Source organism: Papio anubis, chromosome 6 (genome assembly GCF_008728515.1).
Source record: "Papio anubis isolate 15944 chromosome 6, Panubis1.0, whole genome shotgun sequence".
In the NCBI taxonomy this organism is placed as follows: Eukaryota; Metazoa; Chordata; class Mammalia; order Primates; family Cercopithecidae; genus Papio; species Papio anubis.
The window spans coordinates 17994169-18014032 of record NC_044981.1 but is presented as its reverse complement, the minus strand read 5'-3'; the positions used below and the strand labels follow the sequence as shown (position 1 = coordinate 18014032).

At 42.9% G+C, this 19864-nt stretch overlaps 1 protein-coding gene across 14 annotated transcripts in view; it reads left to right on the top strand.

The window, feature by feature from the left end:
- Positions 1 to 2800: 2800 nt before the first annotated feature.
- The window catches only part of KIF13A (kinesin family member 13A), a 230481-nt gene continuing 213417 nt past the window's right edge, over positions 2801 to 19864 (top strand). For all 14 annotated transcript variants that reach the window (XM_031666952.1, XM_031666945.1, XM_031666939.1 and 11 more), the window contains exons 1-2: positions 2801 to 2939; positions 3184 to 3274. In XM_031666952.1, the coding sequence (XP_031522812.1) occupies positions 2810 to 2939; positions 3184 to 3274 (221 nt within the window). In that variant the 5' untranslated portion in view covers positions 2801 to 2809. The remainder of the gene's footprint in view (positions 2940 to 3183; positions 3275 to 19864) is intronic.

The window sequence follows — 19864 nt, the reverse complement described above, 5'->3', positions numbered from 1 at the left end:
AGAATTGCTTGAACCTGGAAGTGGAGGTTGCAGTGAGTTGAGATCATGCCACTGAACTCCAGCCTGGGCGACAGAGCGAGACTCTGTCTCAAAAAAAAAAAAAAAAAAAAAGACACTAGTCATTGGATTTAGGGCCCATCCTAACCCAGTATGGCCTCATCCTAACTTAATTTTTTCTGCCAAGACCCTGTTTCCAAATAAGGTCACATTCACAGGTACTGGAGGTTATGGCTTGTACATACCTTTTTGGGAGATACAAATTCAACCCTCTACAATTCCCATTGACAGAAACTGCCAGAGCAATGGCTTAGCATAGGGATGGCATCTTGCTTGTGAAAAGGTCCTGGATAAAGTGAAGAATTTCAGGAATGGTGGGAGGTAATATTAAATAGGGTAGGCCAGAGTGGTTTTTTGTTTGTTTACTTGTTTGTTTTTGAGACGGAGTTTGGCTCTTGTTGCCCAGGCTGGAGTGCAACGGCATGATCTCAGCTCACCACAACCTCTGCCTCCTGGGTTCAAGCGATTCTCCTGCCTCGGCCTCTCTAGTAGCTGAGATTACAGGCATGTGCCACCATGCCTGGCTAATTTTGTATTTTTAGTAGAGATGGGGTTTCTCCATGTTGGTCAGGTGGGTCTGGGACACCCGACCTCAGGTGATCTGCCCGCCTTGGCCTTCCAAAGTGCTGGGATTACAGGCATGAGCCACTGCACCCAGCCTGAGAGTTTTTTGAACAATAGAATAGCATGCATGATTAACGGATAAAGTTCTAATTTTGTGAAAAATCAGTCTGGAAGCTGAATTTAGGAGTGATTAGAGGAAAGCAAAGCTAGGAAGGTTAAGAAGATGTCTCAGTAGCCCAAAAGTGAAGAGGTATGCACAGACCTAGATTTTTAGCCCTAGAGGGCTGGAAATTTCACCTCTTTCTGGGCAGCAGCCGAAAGTCTTTAGCAAAAGCCTGCAACAGTATTTGTAACATAGTAGGGCACTCAGAACACATTTGTTGAACAAGTGAATGGACAGGCAAAGTGAGATTGCAGCAGTAGGAATGGAGAGGAGGAAAGATGAAACAGGCCCTCCCAGAGGTGGACTGAGATAGCTGGCTCTACAATAAGGTGGGGCTGAAGTAGTTGTCCTCCAGTGTACACAGGAGACTGGCTCCAGGATCATCCAAAACCATTCACACTCAAATCTGACGATCAGCTCTGCAGAACCCACAAATAGGAAAAGTTGGATCTCCCATTTTTGACCTGCCAAATACTGTCTTTTCTTGTTTCTTTTTTTTTTGAGACAGGGTCTTGCTTTGTTGCCTAGGCTGGAGTGCAGTGGTGTGAACATGGCTCACTGCAGCCTCAACCTTCCAGGCTCAAGCGATCCTCCCACCTCAGCCGCTCCAGTAACTGAGACTACAGACACGTGCCACCATGCCCGGCTATTTTTTAAAATTTTTTTTGGCGAGATGGGGTTTCTTTACATTGCCCAGGCTGGTCTTGAACTCCTGGCCTCAAGTGATCCTCCCGCCTCAGCCTCCCAAAGTGTTGGGATTACAGGAGTAAGCCACTGTGCCAGAGCACGAATATTGTATTTTCAATTAGACTTTGGTTGAAAAAAAGCCATGTGTAAATGGACTCGTGCAGTTCAAACCCGTGTTGTTTGAGAGTCAAGGGTAGCGTCTTAACATCAGGCCCATAGCTTGGCACCTGGTGGAGGCGGACGAGGTCTCTCCTAGCACCTGCCCCACACTTTCTAGCATAATAGGTCTCCACGCCCTCTCTTCCACCTTAGCGTGTGCTTCTGCATCATGCTATGCATGTTTCTGTGTGTCCTCAACAGCATCCTGCACACAGTAAAACCTCAGTACATCTTCCAATAAGTGGACTTCTAGATTTAAGCAAAATCGAAAGATTCCTGCATCTAAACTCTGGATTTTTGACTTCTGTATGCTTCAAAATGCCTGGCACTCGGTGAGCGCATCTTAAGCACTTGTTGAACCAAACAGAATAAATCAGATTCGCCCAGTTCCGCCCTGGCAGCGAGGTCTGCATTTGGCAGGATGACAGAAACCATTGCTATTAAATTCTTATGTAAGAGTTAATGGCCCTTCCAGCCCACTTGACATCCCTCCCACGACAAGAGAGGCCGGGAAGGGAAGAGAGCACTATTTACAAACGTACACTGTTTCGGTGGTGGATTCACAGATTCATTTCTAGTCTCGGTTCACCACAGAGATCTTAAAATACCGCTGCAGGCTCCGTGTGGGACAGAGGGGGCGGCGTGCCGGGGCTCGTAGGGGAAGGCCTGCCCACCCAGCGCGGCGGGCCGTGGTCCTTGCTGCTGTCCCGGGGCTCCGGGTGGTGCATGCCCCGGCGCTGGTTTGGCTGCCCTGGGGCCGCCGGGTGCCTGGCCCCAGAGGTTCCTGTGTTAACGTCCCTGCCCCTGGACTCTGTAGCCTCCCTAAGCGCCGCCGCTCTCCGCTGCTCTACTGCCGTCCCGCCGCTCCAGGGGGCGCCGCGCGTGGCCGTGTCCGGCCTCTCCCGAGCCCCGCGGTGAGCGCGCAACATGGGCGGCGCGGGCTTCCCGGGCAGCTGCGAGGGTCGCGGCGCTGCGGTTCAGCACTCAAGCGGCAGCGGCTAGAGCTGCGCCTGGGCCGGGCGGCGAGGCTCTCCTGCCTGCCGTTGCCGTTACGCCGCGCCCTGCCCTGCGCGCTCTCCCTGGGCTGCGGGCTGCGCCCGCGTCGCGCTCCCCGGAGGGCCTGCGTTCGGTGCTGCTCTCCGGAGCTCAAGGCAGAGCGGCGGCGGCCGCGCTCAAGGCATGAAGTGGCGGCGGCGCTGGCGCGTGAGGGTCTCCTCGTGCCGAGCGGCGAGCGGCCGGGCTAGCGCAGCCAACATGTCGGATACCAAGGTAAAAGTTGCCGTCCGGGTCCGGCCCATGAACCGACGAGGTGAGGAGCTTTCGCCTTATTTCACCGGGCTGAGGGCGGGGGCAACTTTGGAAACTGCGGGGCCGGGACGGCGAGAGCGCGGCCGGGGCGGAGGCGGCGTCCGCGCTGGCCGTGGTGCCCGGGGCGCCGTCTCCGGGCTCGGCAGCCTTCAGGGACGGAGCCCCGCGCGGCGCGGATGGAGGGCGGGCGGGCTGGAGGCGCGGATGCTGGACTTTGCAACGTCCCTTTCTCTCTGTGCTTTCAGAACTGGAACTGAACACCAAGTGCGTGGTGGAGATGGAAGGGAATCAAACGGTCCTGCACCCTCCTCCTGCTAACACCAAACAGGGAGAAAGGTAAAGCGGGTTCCCAGAGGGCGGCTGGGAGGATCCAGCCTCTCGGGGTCCTGCAAGTTTGAGCCAGGAAAATGGGAGTGCTCTTTCCTATTGTTAGGAGGATGGCTTCAAGTTTGTCGCCCGCTCCTGTTTGAAGCTGTTGCAAGTCCAAGTTCCTCTCCTCCCTCGCCCGCCTTCCCCTCCATCTAGAGCGGCGGCAGGCAGGGCACCCTGGCCACAGCCAGCACCAGTCAGCTGAGTCCGGGCGGGCCGCGAGGCACCCGGGAGGGAGAGGGCCGGATGGGACCCTATAGGTGATTCGCCCAGCCGCCACATTTTACAGACAGGAAAACTGAGGCCCGAGGCCGGCAGGTGACCAGCCCACGTCCTCATTGTTCGTGGAACCCAGTGCCCGGGATTCTTTTCGTCACTGCAGCGTTTGTTTCCTTTGGCAGAATTGTTTAGGGACAGTGTGTGTAAAATGGGAGGAAAAAATAGAGCAAGAGTCTTGTACGATGCAGACTCAGGCTGGGCTAGTTAACACCTATTTTAGTTGTTGTTGCTGAGTTGAGATAATGCCTCAATGTAATGCGCGAATTTTGATTTTCAAAGAAACAAAAGTAGGGCCCTGAACTGTATAGACACTGAGGGATGTTTAAAAAGGGGCTGTATTTACTAGATGGCAACATATTTGCATTTGAAAAGTGGTAACTGTTGGATCCTTATTATGTTTCATGCAGCAGTATGGGATAATGCCCCAAAATAATTTGAATATTTGGCATTTTTCTAGTAAGCCTCTGAGAAGAAATCGGTTGGAATTCATTCAATATAATAATGCAGTAGGTTGTGAATATATATGTGTGAAAAAACGGGATAGTTTACAAAATTAATTTTCATTGGAAATGAGTATGAGTTTTTGTTTCCAAGAATCACCTGTTGATCGATGGAATACAATTTAGTGAATTTCGTTCTTCAGAGATTTTCACTGAAGAGAGACTCTGAGGCAGGGTTTGTTACATTATTGCTTAGAGAAGCGATGCCTCCATTCTATAATGTGTGGTATTCAAGCTCAGTTTTGCCAAATTTGGGGAAAGAAATCATGAGGAGATAAGATTGGAAATTCTTTGCTTTTCGTATTGAGCATAGCAGTTTTTATCCAGTTTGCAAACATTCTGCTACCTTTAGCAGATTCTAGTGGTGATACTAAATAGCTAAGCTATATTTAAAATGTTGTGTTTAACACTGGATGTAGTGTTTATTGTACATTGTACTGAGTGTTGTTTAGTAATGGATGTATTTTTAGATGCATTTATAGCAGTGTAGATAGTATGGTATATTTCATGGTGATAGTAAGTCAACTCATTGAGTACATTAAATATTTACAGATTAAATTAGATGCCCATATCACCAACGAATGTACCGCCCCAGCCCCCCGCAAACTGGATATCGTTATATTGTTTCGGGAAAAAATTCTATTGGGTCAGATTCTTGAAAGCAGTCTGGGGGAACAGGTAGAATATTTTTTAGCTCCTGTCATGTAGCTGCTGCTATTTTTCCTTGCTGGCTTGGCACCTGCTCCTTGTCACTCTTAACCATAAGGAGTGCGACTGTTAGCTACTGTTTAATGACATGAAGTGTTGTCATTTGTGAAGAGAAACAGATTTGATTTTGTGGAATTTGGATACAATCTATAACTGTGGACAGTTGGTTCCAAATGCTAAGTAATCAGTTGATCATTTTTCGGGCTGAACCACGTTAGTTACTAATCAGGATCTTTTAGGTAAAGATTTGAAGGGTGATTTTGGGATCTATTCATCTGCTTACTTACTGTGATAGTCCCTTATCTGGAGTTATAAAAATAGCATTGAAATATGGGTACTCTCATGTTTTGTCCTTCTGACAGATCTAATTCTTTGAGTAGCAGATGAGCTTTCCATGGGATTCTGTCTGAGTACCGGTCATTTCGTTTACAGACAAACTGAGGAGTCAACACAACAGTGCTCCTTGTACATTAGGATTACTGTCTTTGCACAGATGAAGACACCAAATGCATTTTTATTTTCATTATGCAGCTTGGTTTCATATTTCTCCACAGACTTTTCCCTTAAAGTAACAGTGCATTTAAAAATAGAAACAATTCCTCCCTTGGGTTCTGGGTTGATTAATTGCAGCAATGCTTCATGCTATGTTTGCAATTCATTTCTGTCATTGGTTTTTAGATAGTGCTCAGGGCAGGGCAAAGGTGAAGAGTAGAATACTGAGAATGTTATTATTTTTCATACCTACAAGTCCAAGGTTTGAAGTGTAAGAGGTCTTTAAATGCATATTGGCAGACCTGTGTCGAATTGAGAATTACTGTTTTTCTGAAAGTTGCAAGAAATTACCAATGATTAACCATGGATAGAAATTCAAGGTTAGTGGGTGAAAGTTTTCAGTCTTACCAGTAAAAGCAAGTGAGAGTGCACTGATGTCTAGGGAAAACAAACAAACAGACAAACAGATGGGGTCAACTTTCATGATTTCCCCATTTACAAAACCAAAGCCAACAGTGTGTAGCAAGGACTAAAAGATCAGAGGATCTCTGAGGTTAAAGATGTTTGTTTTGTTGCTGAAATTCTAGTATTGTAATACATTGCATAGGTCCAGGTTAGTAGTTGCTATGTATACTGATCACCATTCTGAAACATTAAGACATATGGATTTGTTTCTTAAAATATCATTGCATTGCTCTCCAGGAGACAAGAAGTTCAGATCATTTCAATACCATGCTCAGCATAGGGGATTCTAAGATACTTGTGGATCTAGTACCTACACCAGAGTCACTCACCTTGGAGAGATAGGGGAGAGAGAGGAAAAAAATAGTTAAAATACAACGTGGTAAATTACACTGGCGTATACTTTTGCCATTTCCTGAACCACATAATTTCGAAATTCTCTGTTTCCTCTTCTTTCTCTCCCTTGAGGCTGTGAACTCCCTGAAGGCAGGTACCTTGTCCTACTTGTCTTTATGCCTCATGCTCCTGCATACTGGCACTTAGCAAGGGCTTAGCAAATGTGATGGGAGCATTGAGGAGGGGCTGTGGATGCTACCCAAGGTCCTGGCAACTTGCCAAGACAGGTCGTGTTTGTGTGGTCTTATGGATGCTGAGAGTACAGGTTCACTTTTGCAAGATGAGGAGAGAGTCCTTTGCCAATGAAAGTGAAAGCATACCTGCCACACGTTGCTTCTGGGTGATTGTACGTGTGTGAGTGAGGGTGTGGAGTACGATTCAGAAGCAAGGCAGTTCTGGACTGGGTAAGGTGGCTCACACCTGTAATCCCAGCACTTTGGGAGGCTAGGGTGGGTGGACCACTTGAGGCCAGGAGTTCGAGACGACCCTGGCCAACATGGTGAAACCCTGTCTCTCCTAAAAATATGAAAATTAGCCGAGTGTGGTGGAGCATACCTGTAATCTCAGCTGCCTGGGAGCCTAAGGCAGAAGAATCACCTGAACCTTGGAGGTGGAGGTTGCCATGAGCCAAGATTGTGCTACTGCACTCTCGCCTGGGCAACTGAGTGAGACTGCATCTCAAAAAACAAAACAAAACAAAACAAAACAGCAAGACAGTTCTGGGGGTGGGGTGGGTGTGGGTGAAGGGATGGAGTAGGATGAAGGGAGCAATGGAATGAGAATCCCTAACTTGCTATAAAGGCTGACATACACAGTGAAACATCTCCCTCTTCACTCCTGCTGTCATCCCTACTTTGCCCATTTCTTCACCTCTCTGAAAATGGGTAGCCACTGTCACTTAGTTCTCATGCCTTTTTTTCCAGATATATATGTGCCTTTTTAATACACACAACTATGTACACAAATAAGTATCTTATTTATATGTATTTTAAGAAATATCTTTGGTATCTTTCTTTTTTTTTTTTTGAGACGGAGTCTTGCACTGTTGCCTGGGCTGGAGGGCAGTGGCGCAATCTCAGCTCACTGTAACCTCTGCCTCCCAGGTTCAAGCGATTTTCCTGCCTTAGTCTCCCAAGTAGCTGGGATTACAGGTGGCCATCACCACACCCAGCTAATTTTTTTTGTATTTTTAGTAGAGACGGGGTTTCACTATGTTGGCCAGGTTGGTCTCAAACTCCTGACCTCGTGATCCGCCTGCCTGGGCCTCCCAAAGTGCTGGGATTACAGGCATAAACCACCGCACCCGGCTCCCTTTGGAATCTTTCAATACCAGCATATTAAGACTTACTCATTCTTTTTTACATTCAATGTGAATGGTGGTGGTGGTTTTTTAAAATATAGGTGGTTGGCTTATGGGTCTGATCCCCGTGACTTTTAGGATGCTATGCTGTGAAAAGAATACAGTGGAACTTGCTTTCTACAGAAGTTTTCTTCTTAATTATTTTATGTAAGTGAATTGTAAGGTAACACTCCAAAATAAAGTACGTATCTAACCTGCTGTGTAAAAATAAAATGTTGGGCTAAATATGGGCTCTCAGTAGAAGAGCATGAAAGTTTTTAGCTTCCTGTTCATATTTTCCATATGGCAGGATGAACAATACACCTTGCGAATCGTGTGAGGGAGGGTCAGTGGAAGAAAGCTTCCTCTTAATCAACTTTGTATGTATTTTCTAGTTTATTCACCAGCGGTATCCCTTTCTGAACATCTGAAATCCAAAATGCTCCAGATTCCTGGGGGCCAGGTGCAGTGGCTCACACCTGTAATCCCAGCACTTTGGGAGGCCAAGGCAGGCAGATCACCTGAGGTCAGGAGTTTGAGACCAGCCTGGCCAACATGGTGAAACCCCGTCGCTACTAAAAAAATAGAAAAGTTTGCTGGGTGTGGTGTTACACACCTGTAATCCCAGCTACTTGGGAGGCTAAGGCAGGAGAACTGCTTGAACCCAGGAGGCGGAGGGTGCGGTGAGCCGAGACTGAGCCATTGCACTCCAACCTGAGCAGCAACAGGAGCAAAACTCCATCTCAAAAAAAAAAAAAAGAATTCTCAGTTGGTAGGTATATAATGCATATATTCTAAATTCAAGAAAAATTCAAAATCCAAAACACTTCTGGTCCCAAGCATTTTGGGTAAGGGCTATTCAGTCTGTAAATGTTGCAAGTTTTTATTTCTAAGCTGGCTTCCTCCACCATTCTGAAGGCTTCTAGGATGGTTCCTTGGCTCCTGTGTCTCTGTAGACCAGAAATTTAAATATTAGTGAAAGTCATACATAATTAGAAAGATAAGTCACCTAAGAAGCAGTAATACTCCACATTATAAAATCACCTGTGGGACTTTGAATTCTCTTTTCTGTGTTGTTATTCTTATCTCTGCCCATATTACAGAGTTAATTGTAAGAAAGCAAAGAATAAGGCCGGGTGCAGTGACTCACGCCTGTAATCCCAGCACTTTGGGAGGCTGAGGCAGGCAGATCACAAGGTCAGGAGATCGAGATCATCTGGCCAACAGGGTGAAACCCCATCTCTACTAAAATACAAAAAATTAGCCTGGTGTGTTAGCGTGAGCCTATAGTCCCAGCTACTTGGGAGGCTGAAGCAGGGGAATGCTTGAACCCGCGAGGCAGAGGTTGCAGTGAGCCAAGATTGCGCCAGTGCACTCCAGCCTGGTGACAGAGCAAGACTCCGTCTCAAAAAAAAAAAAAAAAATTTAGGTTTCACTAGTATAGGAGTGACCATTCTTCAGGCATGACATGAGTGGGAGTTTAAGGAGCGTTATAATGGACTATTTTCGTTAGCTATTAACATTTTCAATTTGTTTTACAATAAAGGTACATGGAATCTTACTTTAAAAAACAAGACATTAGAGCTGGGCATGGAGGCTCATGCCTGTAATCCTGGCACTTTGGGAGGCCAAAGTGGGCAAAATTGCCTGAGCTCAGGAGTTCAAGACCAGCCTGGGCAACATGGTGAAACCCTGTCTGTACAAAAAAAGACAAAAATTAGCTGGGCATGATGGCATGCACCTGTAGTCCCAGCTACTTGGGAGGCTGAGGTGGGAGTATCGCTTGAGCCTGTGAAGTTGAGGCTGCAGGGAGCTGAGATCACACCACTGCGCTCCAGGCTGGGTTACAAAGTAAGACCCTGACTCAAAAAAACAAAAACAGAAACAAACCAAAACAAAACAAAAATGAAAACGTTAGGAATGATAGTAAGAAGTGTTAAGAAAAATAAACAGGCCAGGTGCGGTGATTCACGCCTGTAGTCCCAGCACCTTGGGAGGCCGAGGTGGGTGGATCACTAGGTCAAGAGATTGAGACCATCCTGGCCAACATGGTGAAACCTTGTCTCTACTAAAAATACAAAAGTTAACTGGGCGTGGTGGTAGGCGCCTGTAGTCCCAGCTATTCGGGAGGCTGAGGCAGGAGTACCACTTGAACCCGGGAGGCATAGGTGGCAGTGAGCCGAGATCATGTCACTGCACTCCAGCCTGGCGACACAGGGAGACTCCGTCTCAAAAAAAAAAAAAAAAAAAAAAAAGAAAAAAGAGAAAGAAACAAAACTAAAAGTAATTATAATGTAGTGTAGTTTAGAGTTGTTATTTCATATTATTTTGTTGATAGTCAACAGTTAAAAATACATTTTAAATTATGAACTTGTATATGTATATTTCAAAGGTTCATGAAAAAATACTCTTAACTGTATGCGATGTTTTTCCGTCCCCTTCTGTTAGAATTCATTAAAAAAATGATGGCTGTGTCTTACTGAATTATTTCTCAACTCACTAATGAGTCACAAACTTATATTTTGAAAACCATAGGTTTAGTGAGTAAGAACTTGGGCCCCAGGTTGTTGTTTTTTTTTTTTTTTTTAAACCTGTGTACACAGGTTTAAAGTGTGAAGTAGTTATAAAATTTATAAAGGCTGTGTTAAAAAAAAAAAAACAGGTCCCCCTCTTCATTTCTTTCCCCAGAGGCAACCACTTTTAGTGGTTTTAGTTCATTGTTTTGGAATTTCCCGCCATATTTCTGAATAACATTCTGGTAGTGCTAGTTTTTTATTTGCTCTCTTTGTTCTCTTTCTCTGCTTTATTCTCACCTCACCCCCAAATTCTTCCCACCTGCTCCCTATTTTCCCAAAATAGTAATTTTGGTTGGATCAATATTTAGTGTTGACATTATTTATATGACTATACCGAACATTGTTGGCATTGAGCTATGAGTTGTTCAATGAATTCTTATCATACAAAACTTTTGTTTTCCCTGGTATTAATAATTGTTGCTTTTTTCCCTCTTTTTTTCTTTATTTTGCTTCTTTTTCTATGTACTTATTACGTCAACATCCAAACTCTCTGCTGCTTGCCTAAATCTTTTTTCAAGACTTTCAAACATAAAAGGTACTCTTTGGAGTTCCTCTTCTTAGAGACATTTCTCCTTGGCTCTTCTTACGTGTTCTGTTGTGATCTCGTAGCCCTCTCAGCTTGGAGCAGTTGTCTCCCCGGGGTTTCCCGCACCATCATTCAGGGGATTCCCTTGACCTTTCTTCTGTGTGGAATCTCCTATTTTTCTATTTTCTTTCCCTTCTTCTTGGTTTCCTGCTTCCATTTTGTAGAGCACATCCTTCAGTAGTTTCCTAAGAAAGCATGATTGGAAGGTGAAGTTTTTTGAAACTATGAAAAGTATCTTAATTCCACCTACTCACCTTATTGATAGTGTGGCTGTGTATCATATTCTACTTTAAAGACATTATTCCACTGTCTTTCATCTTTCATTGCTTCTGTTGAGAAGTTATTTGGGTTTCTAATCCTTTGGATGTGACCTAGTTTGTTCCCCTCTGGAATCTGTTAGAATTTTTTTTCCCTGTTTTTGTTAAATCACAATAGTGGGCCTTTTTGACCTGGAAACTCATATCTTTCAGTTCTGAAAAAATTATTGTTGAATTAGTTCATTAATAAGACTTTCTCTTTGTTTTCTCTCTTTTTTTCTGGAACACCTAATAGGACATGGGGTTTCCTGAACTGGTCTTCTGATGGTTTTATTTTTTCTTTTTACTTTTTACCTCTTGTCTTTTTGTCCTACCTTTTCAGAGATTTCCTACACTATATCTTACAAGCCTTATGTTTAATCCTTATGATTAATTTTTCTTTTCTGCTGTCACATTTTTAATTTTCAAGAGCTCTTTTTTTGGCCTCCTTTTTTTTTTAAGCATTTTATTCTTGTTTTTTTTTGTGGTATCTTCTCTGTCTATCTGAGGATGTTAATGATAATTTTCTCCATATAGTTTGCTTTTTGTTTTCTCCCTAAAGCACATTGTTTTGTTTGTTTGTTTTGGTGTATTTTATGTTAAGGACATTTCTCAGATGTAACTGTATCTCAGCTAAACTCTGGGGTTTCTCCAGAGCAAGAACTATACATGATTTATCGTTGTGTTCTCAGTGCTTAGATTCAAGAATGCCCCACGCCAAAAGCATTTTGTAAATTCTCTTTGCAGTTACTATTATTATTAAAAGTTTTTGTCAAATCCCTTTTCTGTTGAACTTCCAACAATAAAAGCAATAATTTTCTTTTTCTTAAGAACTTCGATAAATGCTAGAATTGAAGGTAGTAGCTACTGTAGACAACTCAGTTACCCACATTCATAAAGATAGTTTGTTACTACAAAAAGCTGGATTTTTTTTTTTTTTTTTAGATGGAGTCTCGTTGTGTCGCCTAGGCTGGAGTCCAGTGGCACAATCTTGGTGCGCTGCAACCTCTGCCCCTCAGGTTCAATCGATTCTTGTGCCTCAGCCTCCCGAGTAGCTGGGACTACAGGTGTGCATCACCACGCCTGGCTACATTTTTGTGTTTTTAGTAGACATGGGGTTTCGCTGCATTGGTCAGGTTGTTCTCGAACTCCTGGCCTCAAGTGGCCTCCTGGTCCGCCCTCCTTGGCCTCCCAAAGTGCTGGGATTACAGGCGTGAGCCACCATACCCGGCTGGAAAATTTTTAAAAATCATACTTTTTGCATCACTGTTGCAAAAATTTTAGTTAAGAAATTGTTTTGTCCTTTTTAAAAAGGTGTATGCCTATTAGGGTGGAGGAAAATGCCATATTATTATATCTTTTGTCTTACATCTTTTCAGAATGGTACCAAAATGGCTAGTTTATCATCCCACTACTTAACTCAGCTTCCTGTGGCGAAATCCAGCTAGAAATAGTGGAAAACTTGAACTGTCTCCAATTTTCAATAAAACTGCACATGCCATGTACTCATATTTTTAAGAAAATTTACAGGAATAAGTTTCCCTCAAATAGTAAACATTCTCCAGATATCAGTTTATTGGAGTAATCCAACTAAAGTTACCCTTTCTCAAATCTTCCCTGGAACAAGAGCAGAGAAGATGTTTATATGTTTAGAATTTAAAGAAATTTTCAGAATATTACCTGCAAAGGAAACAGAATAGCAGAGAAATAAACAAGACATTCAGAAGCACTTAGTGAGATTACTTTGTACCTTGGCATATGAGAAATTTTTATTAATGTCAGAGCTATCAACAAGGGATGTAATGGAAATGCTAAAATTTAGATGAAAACGTATTAAAACAACAGTTGATTTATGTGAGATCCAGTGGCTATTTTTTCAAAAAAGACCACTCTACAAAATATTTCTGAATATTTAGACATGCAAATGTAAGAAGAAGTTCCTCCTTGGAAATTAGTTTATTTGGTATTTTACCGCTGAACAACTAGGTGAAAACTAAATAAAAACAAAATAAAGTTTTCACAGCTCTCTGTAAAATTTTATTTGTGAAAAATGTATAATTTTTATATGCGATTGTAGATCTAAGGTTAAACTGTGTAAAATTTTATTCGTGAAAAATGTGTAATCCTTATATTCAATTGTAGATCTAAGGTTAAAAAGGAAAAGTAGAGAGGAGAATCCTCCTAGACTCACAGGACTAGAAAGACCTGATAGTTCACCAGTCCAAGCCCCCTCATTTGATTGAATCCAGTGTTAATTTCATGTTATTGTGAGATTAACAATTCGGTGAGTCATTGATAAAGTAGGACTATTTTATCAAATTATCCTTGCAATGTACTTTTCATGTCAAAGCACAATCGTGTCTTTTTTAAAAGTTGCATTGTTAGACACTCTAAAATGTTTTTGCATAGGTAACTTTGTAAGAAGCATGACAGAAACAAAAAAGGGATGTGAGAATCGTTGTCCTACCAAGCTTAACAAATCAGTTATTTTTCCTCGATGTTTATTTTGTCCTTGCCCATGTAATACAAATATTTGCTGTTATAATTTTGTGTTTTGCTTTTCTTCCACTTATATTTTGTCATGCTACATATGGTCATAGTCATAGTTTTCACATTTATAATTTTAATAATTGAATATAGTCTCTTGAATTTTTAACCGTTTCTATATTTTTAGGCCTTACAGTTGTTTCTATTAGAGATTACAAATAAGAGCATCTTCATGAAACATTTTAGTGTCCTTTGCTTGCTAGTTGAAAGGCATTTCTTCTCATGATTGCCAGCATAAAAATACATCTTTGCAATTGTGTGACAACATGAACTATTCTTTTACATTATAGTGAAGCTAAAAGTTGATAATTTCCATATTTAAGTACGAGAGACGACATGGCAAAAATGATTTTGTATGGGCAGTAGTAACAAGATAGGTGGTATTCAAACTTGAATGTACATCAGAATCACCTGGAGGGTCCCACCCTGACAGGTTCTGATTTGGTAGGTCTAGGGTGGAGCCTGGGAATGTGCATTTCTTTTTTTTTTTTTTTTTTTTTGAGGCGGAGTCTCACTCTGTTGCCCAGGCTGGAGTGCAGTGGCACCATTTCGGCTCACTGCAAGCTCTGCCTCTCGGGTTCACGCCATTCTCCTGCCTCAGCCTCCCGAGTAGCTGGGACAGGTGCCTGCTACTGCGCCTGGCTAATTTTTTTTATTTTTAGTAGAGACAGAGTTTCACCGTGTTAGCTAGGATGGTCTCTATCTCCTGACCTCATGATTCACCTGCCTTAGCCTCCCAAAGTGCTGGGATTACAGGTGTGAGCCACTGCACCTGGCCTTTTTTTTTTTTTTTTTTTGCTGTTTTTTGAGCTGGAGTCTCGCTCTGTTGCCAAGGCTGAAGTGCAGTGGCATGATCTCAGCTCACTGCAACCTCCACCTCCCAGATTCAAGCAATTCTTCTGCCTCAGCCTCCTGCATAGCTGGGATTACAGGTACCTGCCACCACACCTGCTAATTTTTTTTTTTGCATATTTAGTAGAGACAGGGTTTCACCATGTTGGCCAGGCTGGTCTCAAACTCCTGACCTCAAGTGATCTGCCCGCCTCTTCCTCCCAAAGTGCTGGGATTATAGGTGTGAACCACTGCGCCCAGCTGGGAATGTACATTTCTAACAAGTTCCCAGGTGATGGCTGATGCTGGTAGCTCAGGACCAAGCTTTGAGAACTGCTAGTCTAGACCAGCACTGTCCAGTAGAATTTTCTGAGATGATGGAAATGTTCTATACCTTCACTGTCCAATATGACAACCACTAGCCATATATGATCACTGAATACTTGAAATGTCACTATGATCAAGGAATTTAAATTTAAATTTTATTTTCATTAATTTAAATTTAAAGAGCTATATGTGGCCAGTGTGTTGAACTGCATGGATCTGGACTTTGGTTCTCAACCTTGGCTGCACCACAGAATTTCCTGGGATGCTTTAAAAATAGATGCCTGGGCCGGGCGCGGTGGCTCAAGCCTATAATCCCAGCACTTTGGGAGGCCGAGACGGGCGGATCACAAGGTCAGGAGATCGAGACCATCCTGGCTAACATGGTGAAACCCTGTCTCTACTAAAAATACAAAAAACTAGCTGGGCGAGGTGGCGGGCGCCTGTAGTCCCAGCTACTCGGGAGGCTGAGGCAGGAGAATGGCGTAAACCCAGGAGGCGGAGCTTGCAGTGAGCTGAGATCCGGCCACTGCACTCCAGCCTGGGCGACAGAGCGAGACTCCGTCTCAAAAAAAAAAAAAAAAAAATAGATGCCTGGGTCCCAGCCCCAGAGATTCTCACTTAATTGGGCTGTAGTGCACCTTGGACACTAGGATTTTTTTTAAAAAGCTGGGAAGGTGTCTCAGTTACTATTGTTGCTTAACAAACTACTCTAAAACTTAGTGGTCTAAAAAAACCCCATTTTGCTATACCCATGAATTCTGTAGGTTAGGAATCTGAACAGGGCAGAGTAGATATGACTTGTCTTTGCTGCACAGTTCCTGGGGATATAGCCATCCAAAAGTTTGACCAGGTTGAATGCCCAAGACTGTTAACGCACATGGTTGGCTGTCGATTCTCGAGAATGTGTGGCCAAGGTTGAAAACCATTGGTCTAGTATAATAAATTAGTTTCCCACCAGGCGCAGTGACTCAACCTGTAATCCTAGCACTTTGGGAGGCTGAGGTGGGCAGATCATGAGGTCAGGAGTTTGAGACCAGCCTGGCCAACATGGTGAAACCCCATCTCTACTAAAAATACAAAAAAATTAGCCGGACATGTTGGCGCGTGCCTGTAATCCCAGTTACTTAGGAGGCTGAGGCAGGAGAATCGCTTGAACCCGGGAGGTGGAGGTTGCAGTGAGCTGAGATTGCGCCACTGCACTCCAGCCTGGGTGACAGAGCGAGACTCTATCTCAAAAAATAAAAATAAAAAACCAGGTTCCTAGCAGAAGGACTCTCTAAACAGATGTATTTAATTAAAGTGCATCTTGCTATTTGTTTTTACTTGAATTACAGTAGAGGGGAAAGAATTACCTAACTTACCTAAATGCAGAGTACTTGCCTATCCTTCACCTGATACTGACTTGTTAGAAGACACAGGTTGTTTCTCAGCTTTCTGGTTTGAGAGTTTTGGGCTTCAATTCCCGGTTTCCAGTCCTGTAATGATGTGACAATTCCAGCAAAGCCATGGGGACCCCATCCATGCAGAGGCTCTGGTCTGGGCTGTGGAGAAGCAGCATGGCACAGTGAACTGTGAGAAGTCTGGGTGCCATCTGGTTCTGCCACCGACTTGGTCTGCTTCTTTGAGATAGCCGTTGATCCTTTTGCAGCTAAGTTTCTTCATCTGTAAAATTGAGGGCTGGACTAGATAGTCTGTAAGGGTTTATTTTCTTTAAGTTGTAATGTTCAGATTGATCCCAACTGTACTTAAATACAGAGTTGAGTTAAATAGAGTAAGTAGGTAACATTTATAGGAGCTGAAATACGTTGCATTTTAATTTACTTCTTGGCCAGGGTGTTAGGTGAACTGAAGAGGACAGGGTCACCATTCTTGGGAGGCTTGGTTTGCACGCAGTAGCTGATAGAGAATGGAAGGTGTCAAATGAAATAAAGCAGCAGCATGAAGTCGTTATCAGCTAGCTGAGAATCCTGGATTCCTTATAGACGTTCTACATGCCTCCTTCATTGGCTTGGGTAGTAGCCTTTGCCTGTGTCTACAGAGCATTATAAGAAAATCATCTAGGCCGGGCGCGGTGGCTCAAGCCTGTAATCCCAGCACTTTGGGAGGCCGAGATGGGCGGATCACGAGGTCAGGAGATCGAGACCATCCTGGCTAACACGGTGAAACCCCGTCTCTACTAAAAAGTACAAAAAACTAGCCGGGCGAGGTGGCGAGCGCCTGTAGTCCCAGCTACTCGGGAGGCTGAGCCAGGAGAATGGCGTAAACCCGGGAGCGGAGCTTGCAGTGAGCAGAGATCCGGCCACCGCACTCTAGCCTGGGTGACAGAGCGAGACTCCGTCTCAAAAAAAAAAAAAAAAAAAAAAAAAAGAAAATCATCTGATTTGAATCTTTTAATTAGTCTTCATCTTATACAGTTGTGTTATTTGTGGGATCCAGTGATTTTTAAGCTGTTCTTAAAGGTATACAGCTGTTTTATGCAACAAGTATATATGTGTGGGAGTGGAGAAATGACATTTATTGTTGGTTTAGAACTTCCTTGGGTATTGTGTTTTGTTTCTGAGGATTCTGTTGCAACCCTACCAAACTCCAGTTCATCTCCAATATTTCCTGTCTTCCACTGTGGGATAAACTCAGGTTAGTGTGTCTGTGTCTCTGGTTTATGCCCTTTTTCCCTTTCTTTCAAAAGCAGAGTGGTTATTGATTCTGTGGGGCTCTTCAAGGTCTGGTCTGTAGGTTTGTTGAACTGGCTGCTGTTGGAAGAAGCTTGAGGGAAACCTCTGTTCGTAGTTCCCTTAGGGAAAAAAGTTTGGAGCCTTGTTTTTTTTTTCTCTCTCTCTCTCTCAAAGACGAGGAACAGGAAGGAAGCCTTTGAGGAAAGGGAAGCTTTGCTCTTTGCTGTTGGCCCTTTGTATTGTCTTAGGGAGACACTCCCTAGACTGCACACCCACCACAAATGACCATAAATATTTCTGTGTATCAAGCTGGAGCCTCAGGAAAACCAGAAAGCGTAAACGACGAACTGCATAGGCATCCGTTTTGAGTGTTGAAAAGATCTGTCCCGGATTTTGGAAGGGCCACATACAATAAACCGACATGTAGTTTGTTGGACAGATTAACAAGCCTTTAAACATACTTACGTTCTGTTCTAGGGTTTAATAAAACAAGTCCTCAGAATTGATGCCTTTGGTGCCCACCTATTTTCCCAGCTAAAGAGAGAATATGTAGAGATTTATAGCTGAACTTGCAGTTATAATTGGACCTTTGTAATTGTAAGGTTTTTAAATGAAATACCGTTTTTGGTTTTGTTTTGCCTTTTTGCTCTCTACTTCTAATCATACAGTTAATTAAAGTTTAGTATTCACTCTACAAATTGTAACAGGGAATAGTTACATTATGACATTGAGAGAGATCCTTAAAATTACTTGTTTCAAGGATAATGTGTTGAGTAAAGAGGAAGGAGGATAGTAGTGGGGAAGGTTTATCAAGATAACGGTGTTAAATTTGAGCAGCCGTATCCACTTTTAAGCATCTGCTTTTTGAGTCTAGACTTACAAAGAGTTACAGTACAGATAGGTAACATTAGCATGGTAATGTCATTTTAAGTTTTTTGAAGCCTTGAAGTATTGTTGGCTTTGATGGAATAGTATTCCTCTTTCTAGGATTACAGCCTAGTCTACATTTTTATGATGAATTATGCATTGGAAATAGTTTTCAAAAATTGCTGGTCTACTGCAATCCTAAAGGACTTTTTTTAAAGTTCTGTAGCTAGATTATTTAACTAGTTTTTTTCTTTTTTTCCCCCAAGAGTGAATGTTAGCTACCCTTGCTCATTGGTTCTCAGACTTAAGGATTTTTTAAAAACAGTAGAAATAAAAATTTGGATAAACAGAGAGTTCCCAACCTCTTTTAAATATGCCAAGTAATCACACTGAAACAAGAGCAAGCCAGACATGGTGACTCACTCCTGTAGTCCCAACTCTTTGGGAGGCAGAGGTGGGAGAATCGCTTAGGCCCAGGAGCTTGAGATCAGCCTGGGCAACATGACAAAACCCCATCTCTACAAAAAATAAAAACATTAGCTGGATGTGGTAGTGTGCACCTGTAGTCCCAGCTACTTGCAGGGCTGAAATGGGAGGATCACTTGAACGCAGAAGGTCTAGGCTGCAGTGAGCCATGATTATGCCACTGTGCTCTAGCCTGGGCCACAGAGTGAGACCCTGTCTCAAAAAAAAAAGAAAAAAAAAAGAAAAAGAAAAACAAAAGCACTACTAAATCTTAATATTTTATTGTAAAATAAAGGTCAACTTAACACCAGAATAGGAGAAGGGACATAATCTCAGGATATAAACCTTGGATACATTTAATTTTGTGAAGTCATCACATTAATTATCTTTTTCCTGGAAATTGATTGAAATATCACCATAGCTATGTGACCCCTGAATTGTGAAGTGCAGTTAGATGTCCCTGGTGCATGCGATGTCTAACAGTACATCAACTATTGGAGTTCTGAGAATCTTGGGTCCTTCAGGCCAGATCATACTATGAATCATTAAAGGATATTTTCCTTTAAAAATTGACCTGTCTCTGTTATTTGTATGTAGACTGAATTTTTTTAGTGGTAGGCTACATCTTTGCTTTTGTATTTTGATGTATTGAAATAACCTCACCAATCTTTTTAAAAGTTAGCTGAAATAAAATTGAAATTTGTAAAAGTGTTGTAAATTACTTTGTCTCTGAGCTGCAACTTTTCCCCTGGGAATCTCTTATTTGCCTTTTGCACTGTTTTGATAGATCCCTGTTGAGTATAAATAAGTAGTTTTGTAAAGCACTATCAAGTGTTGTGGCCAAGAGTGTGCTCTTTGGAGACAAACTGCTCAGGTAAATAGATACAAGGCTTTTAAGTGATTATAACCTATGTCTGTTCAGTACTCCTATCTGAGCCTATCACTAACATCCTTAGAAAGAATTCAGTAAGTAAGAGGATTAGGGAAAAGGAGATGCCTTTCATTAACACTCATGGCCAGGCCTACCCAGGATGCAGATATTTAAGTCAAATATTGCATTAAGATTAATAAAGAAAGAAGGGGGTGGGGGAGAAAAGAAAAGGAAAGATAAAAGAAAACTACCTGGTAATTGAAGCAGGCAAAGTGCTGGAAGCATGTAACCGATCTGAAATCTATTTACTTTCACACTGTCATTGGATCTCCTCTCTCAGCAT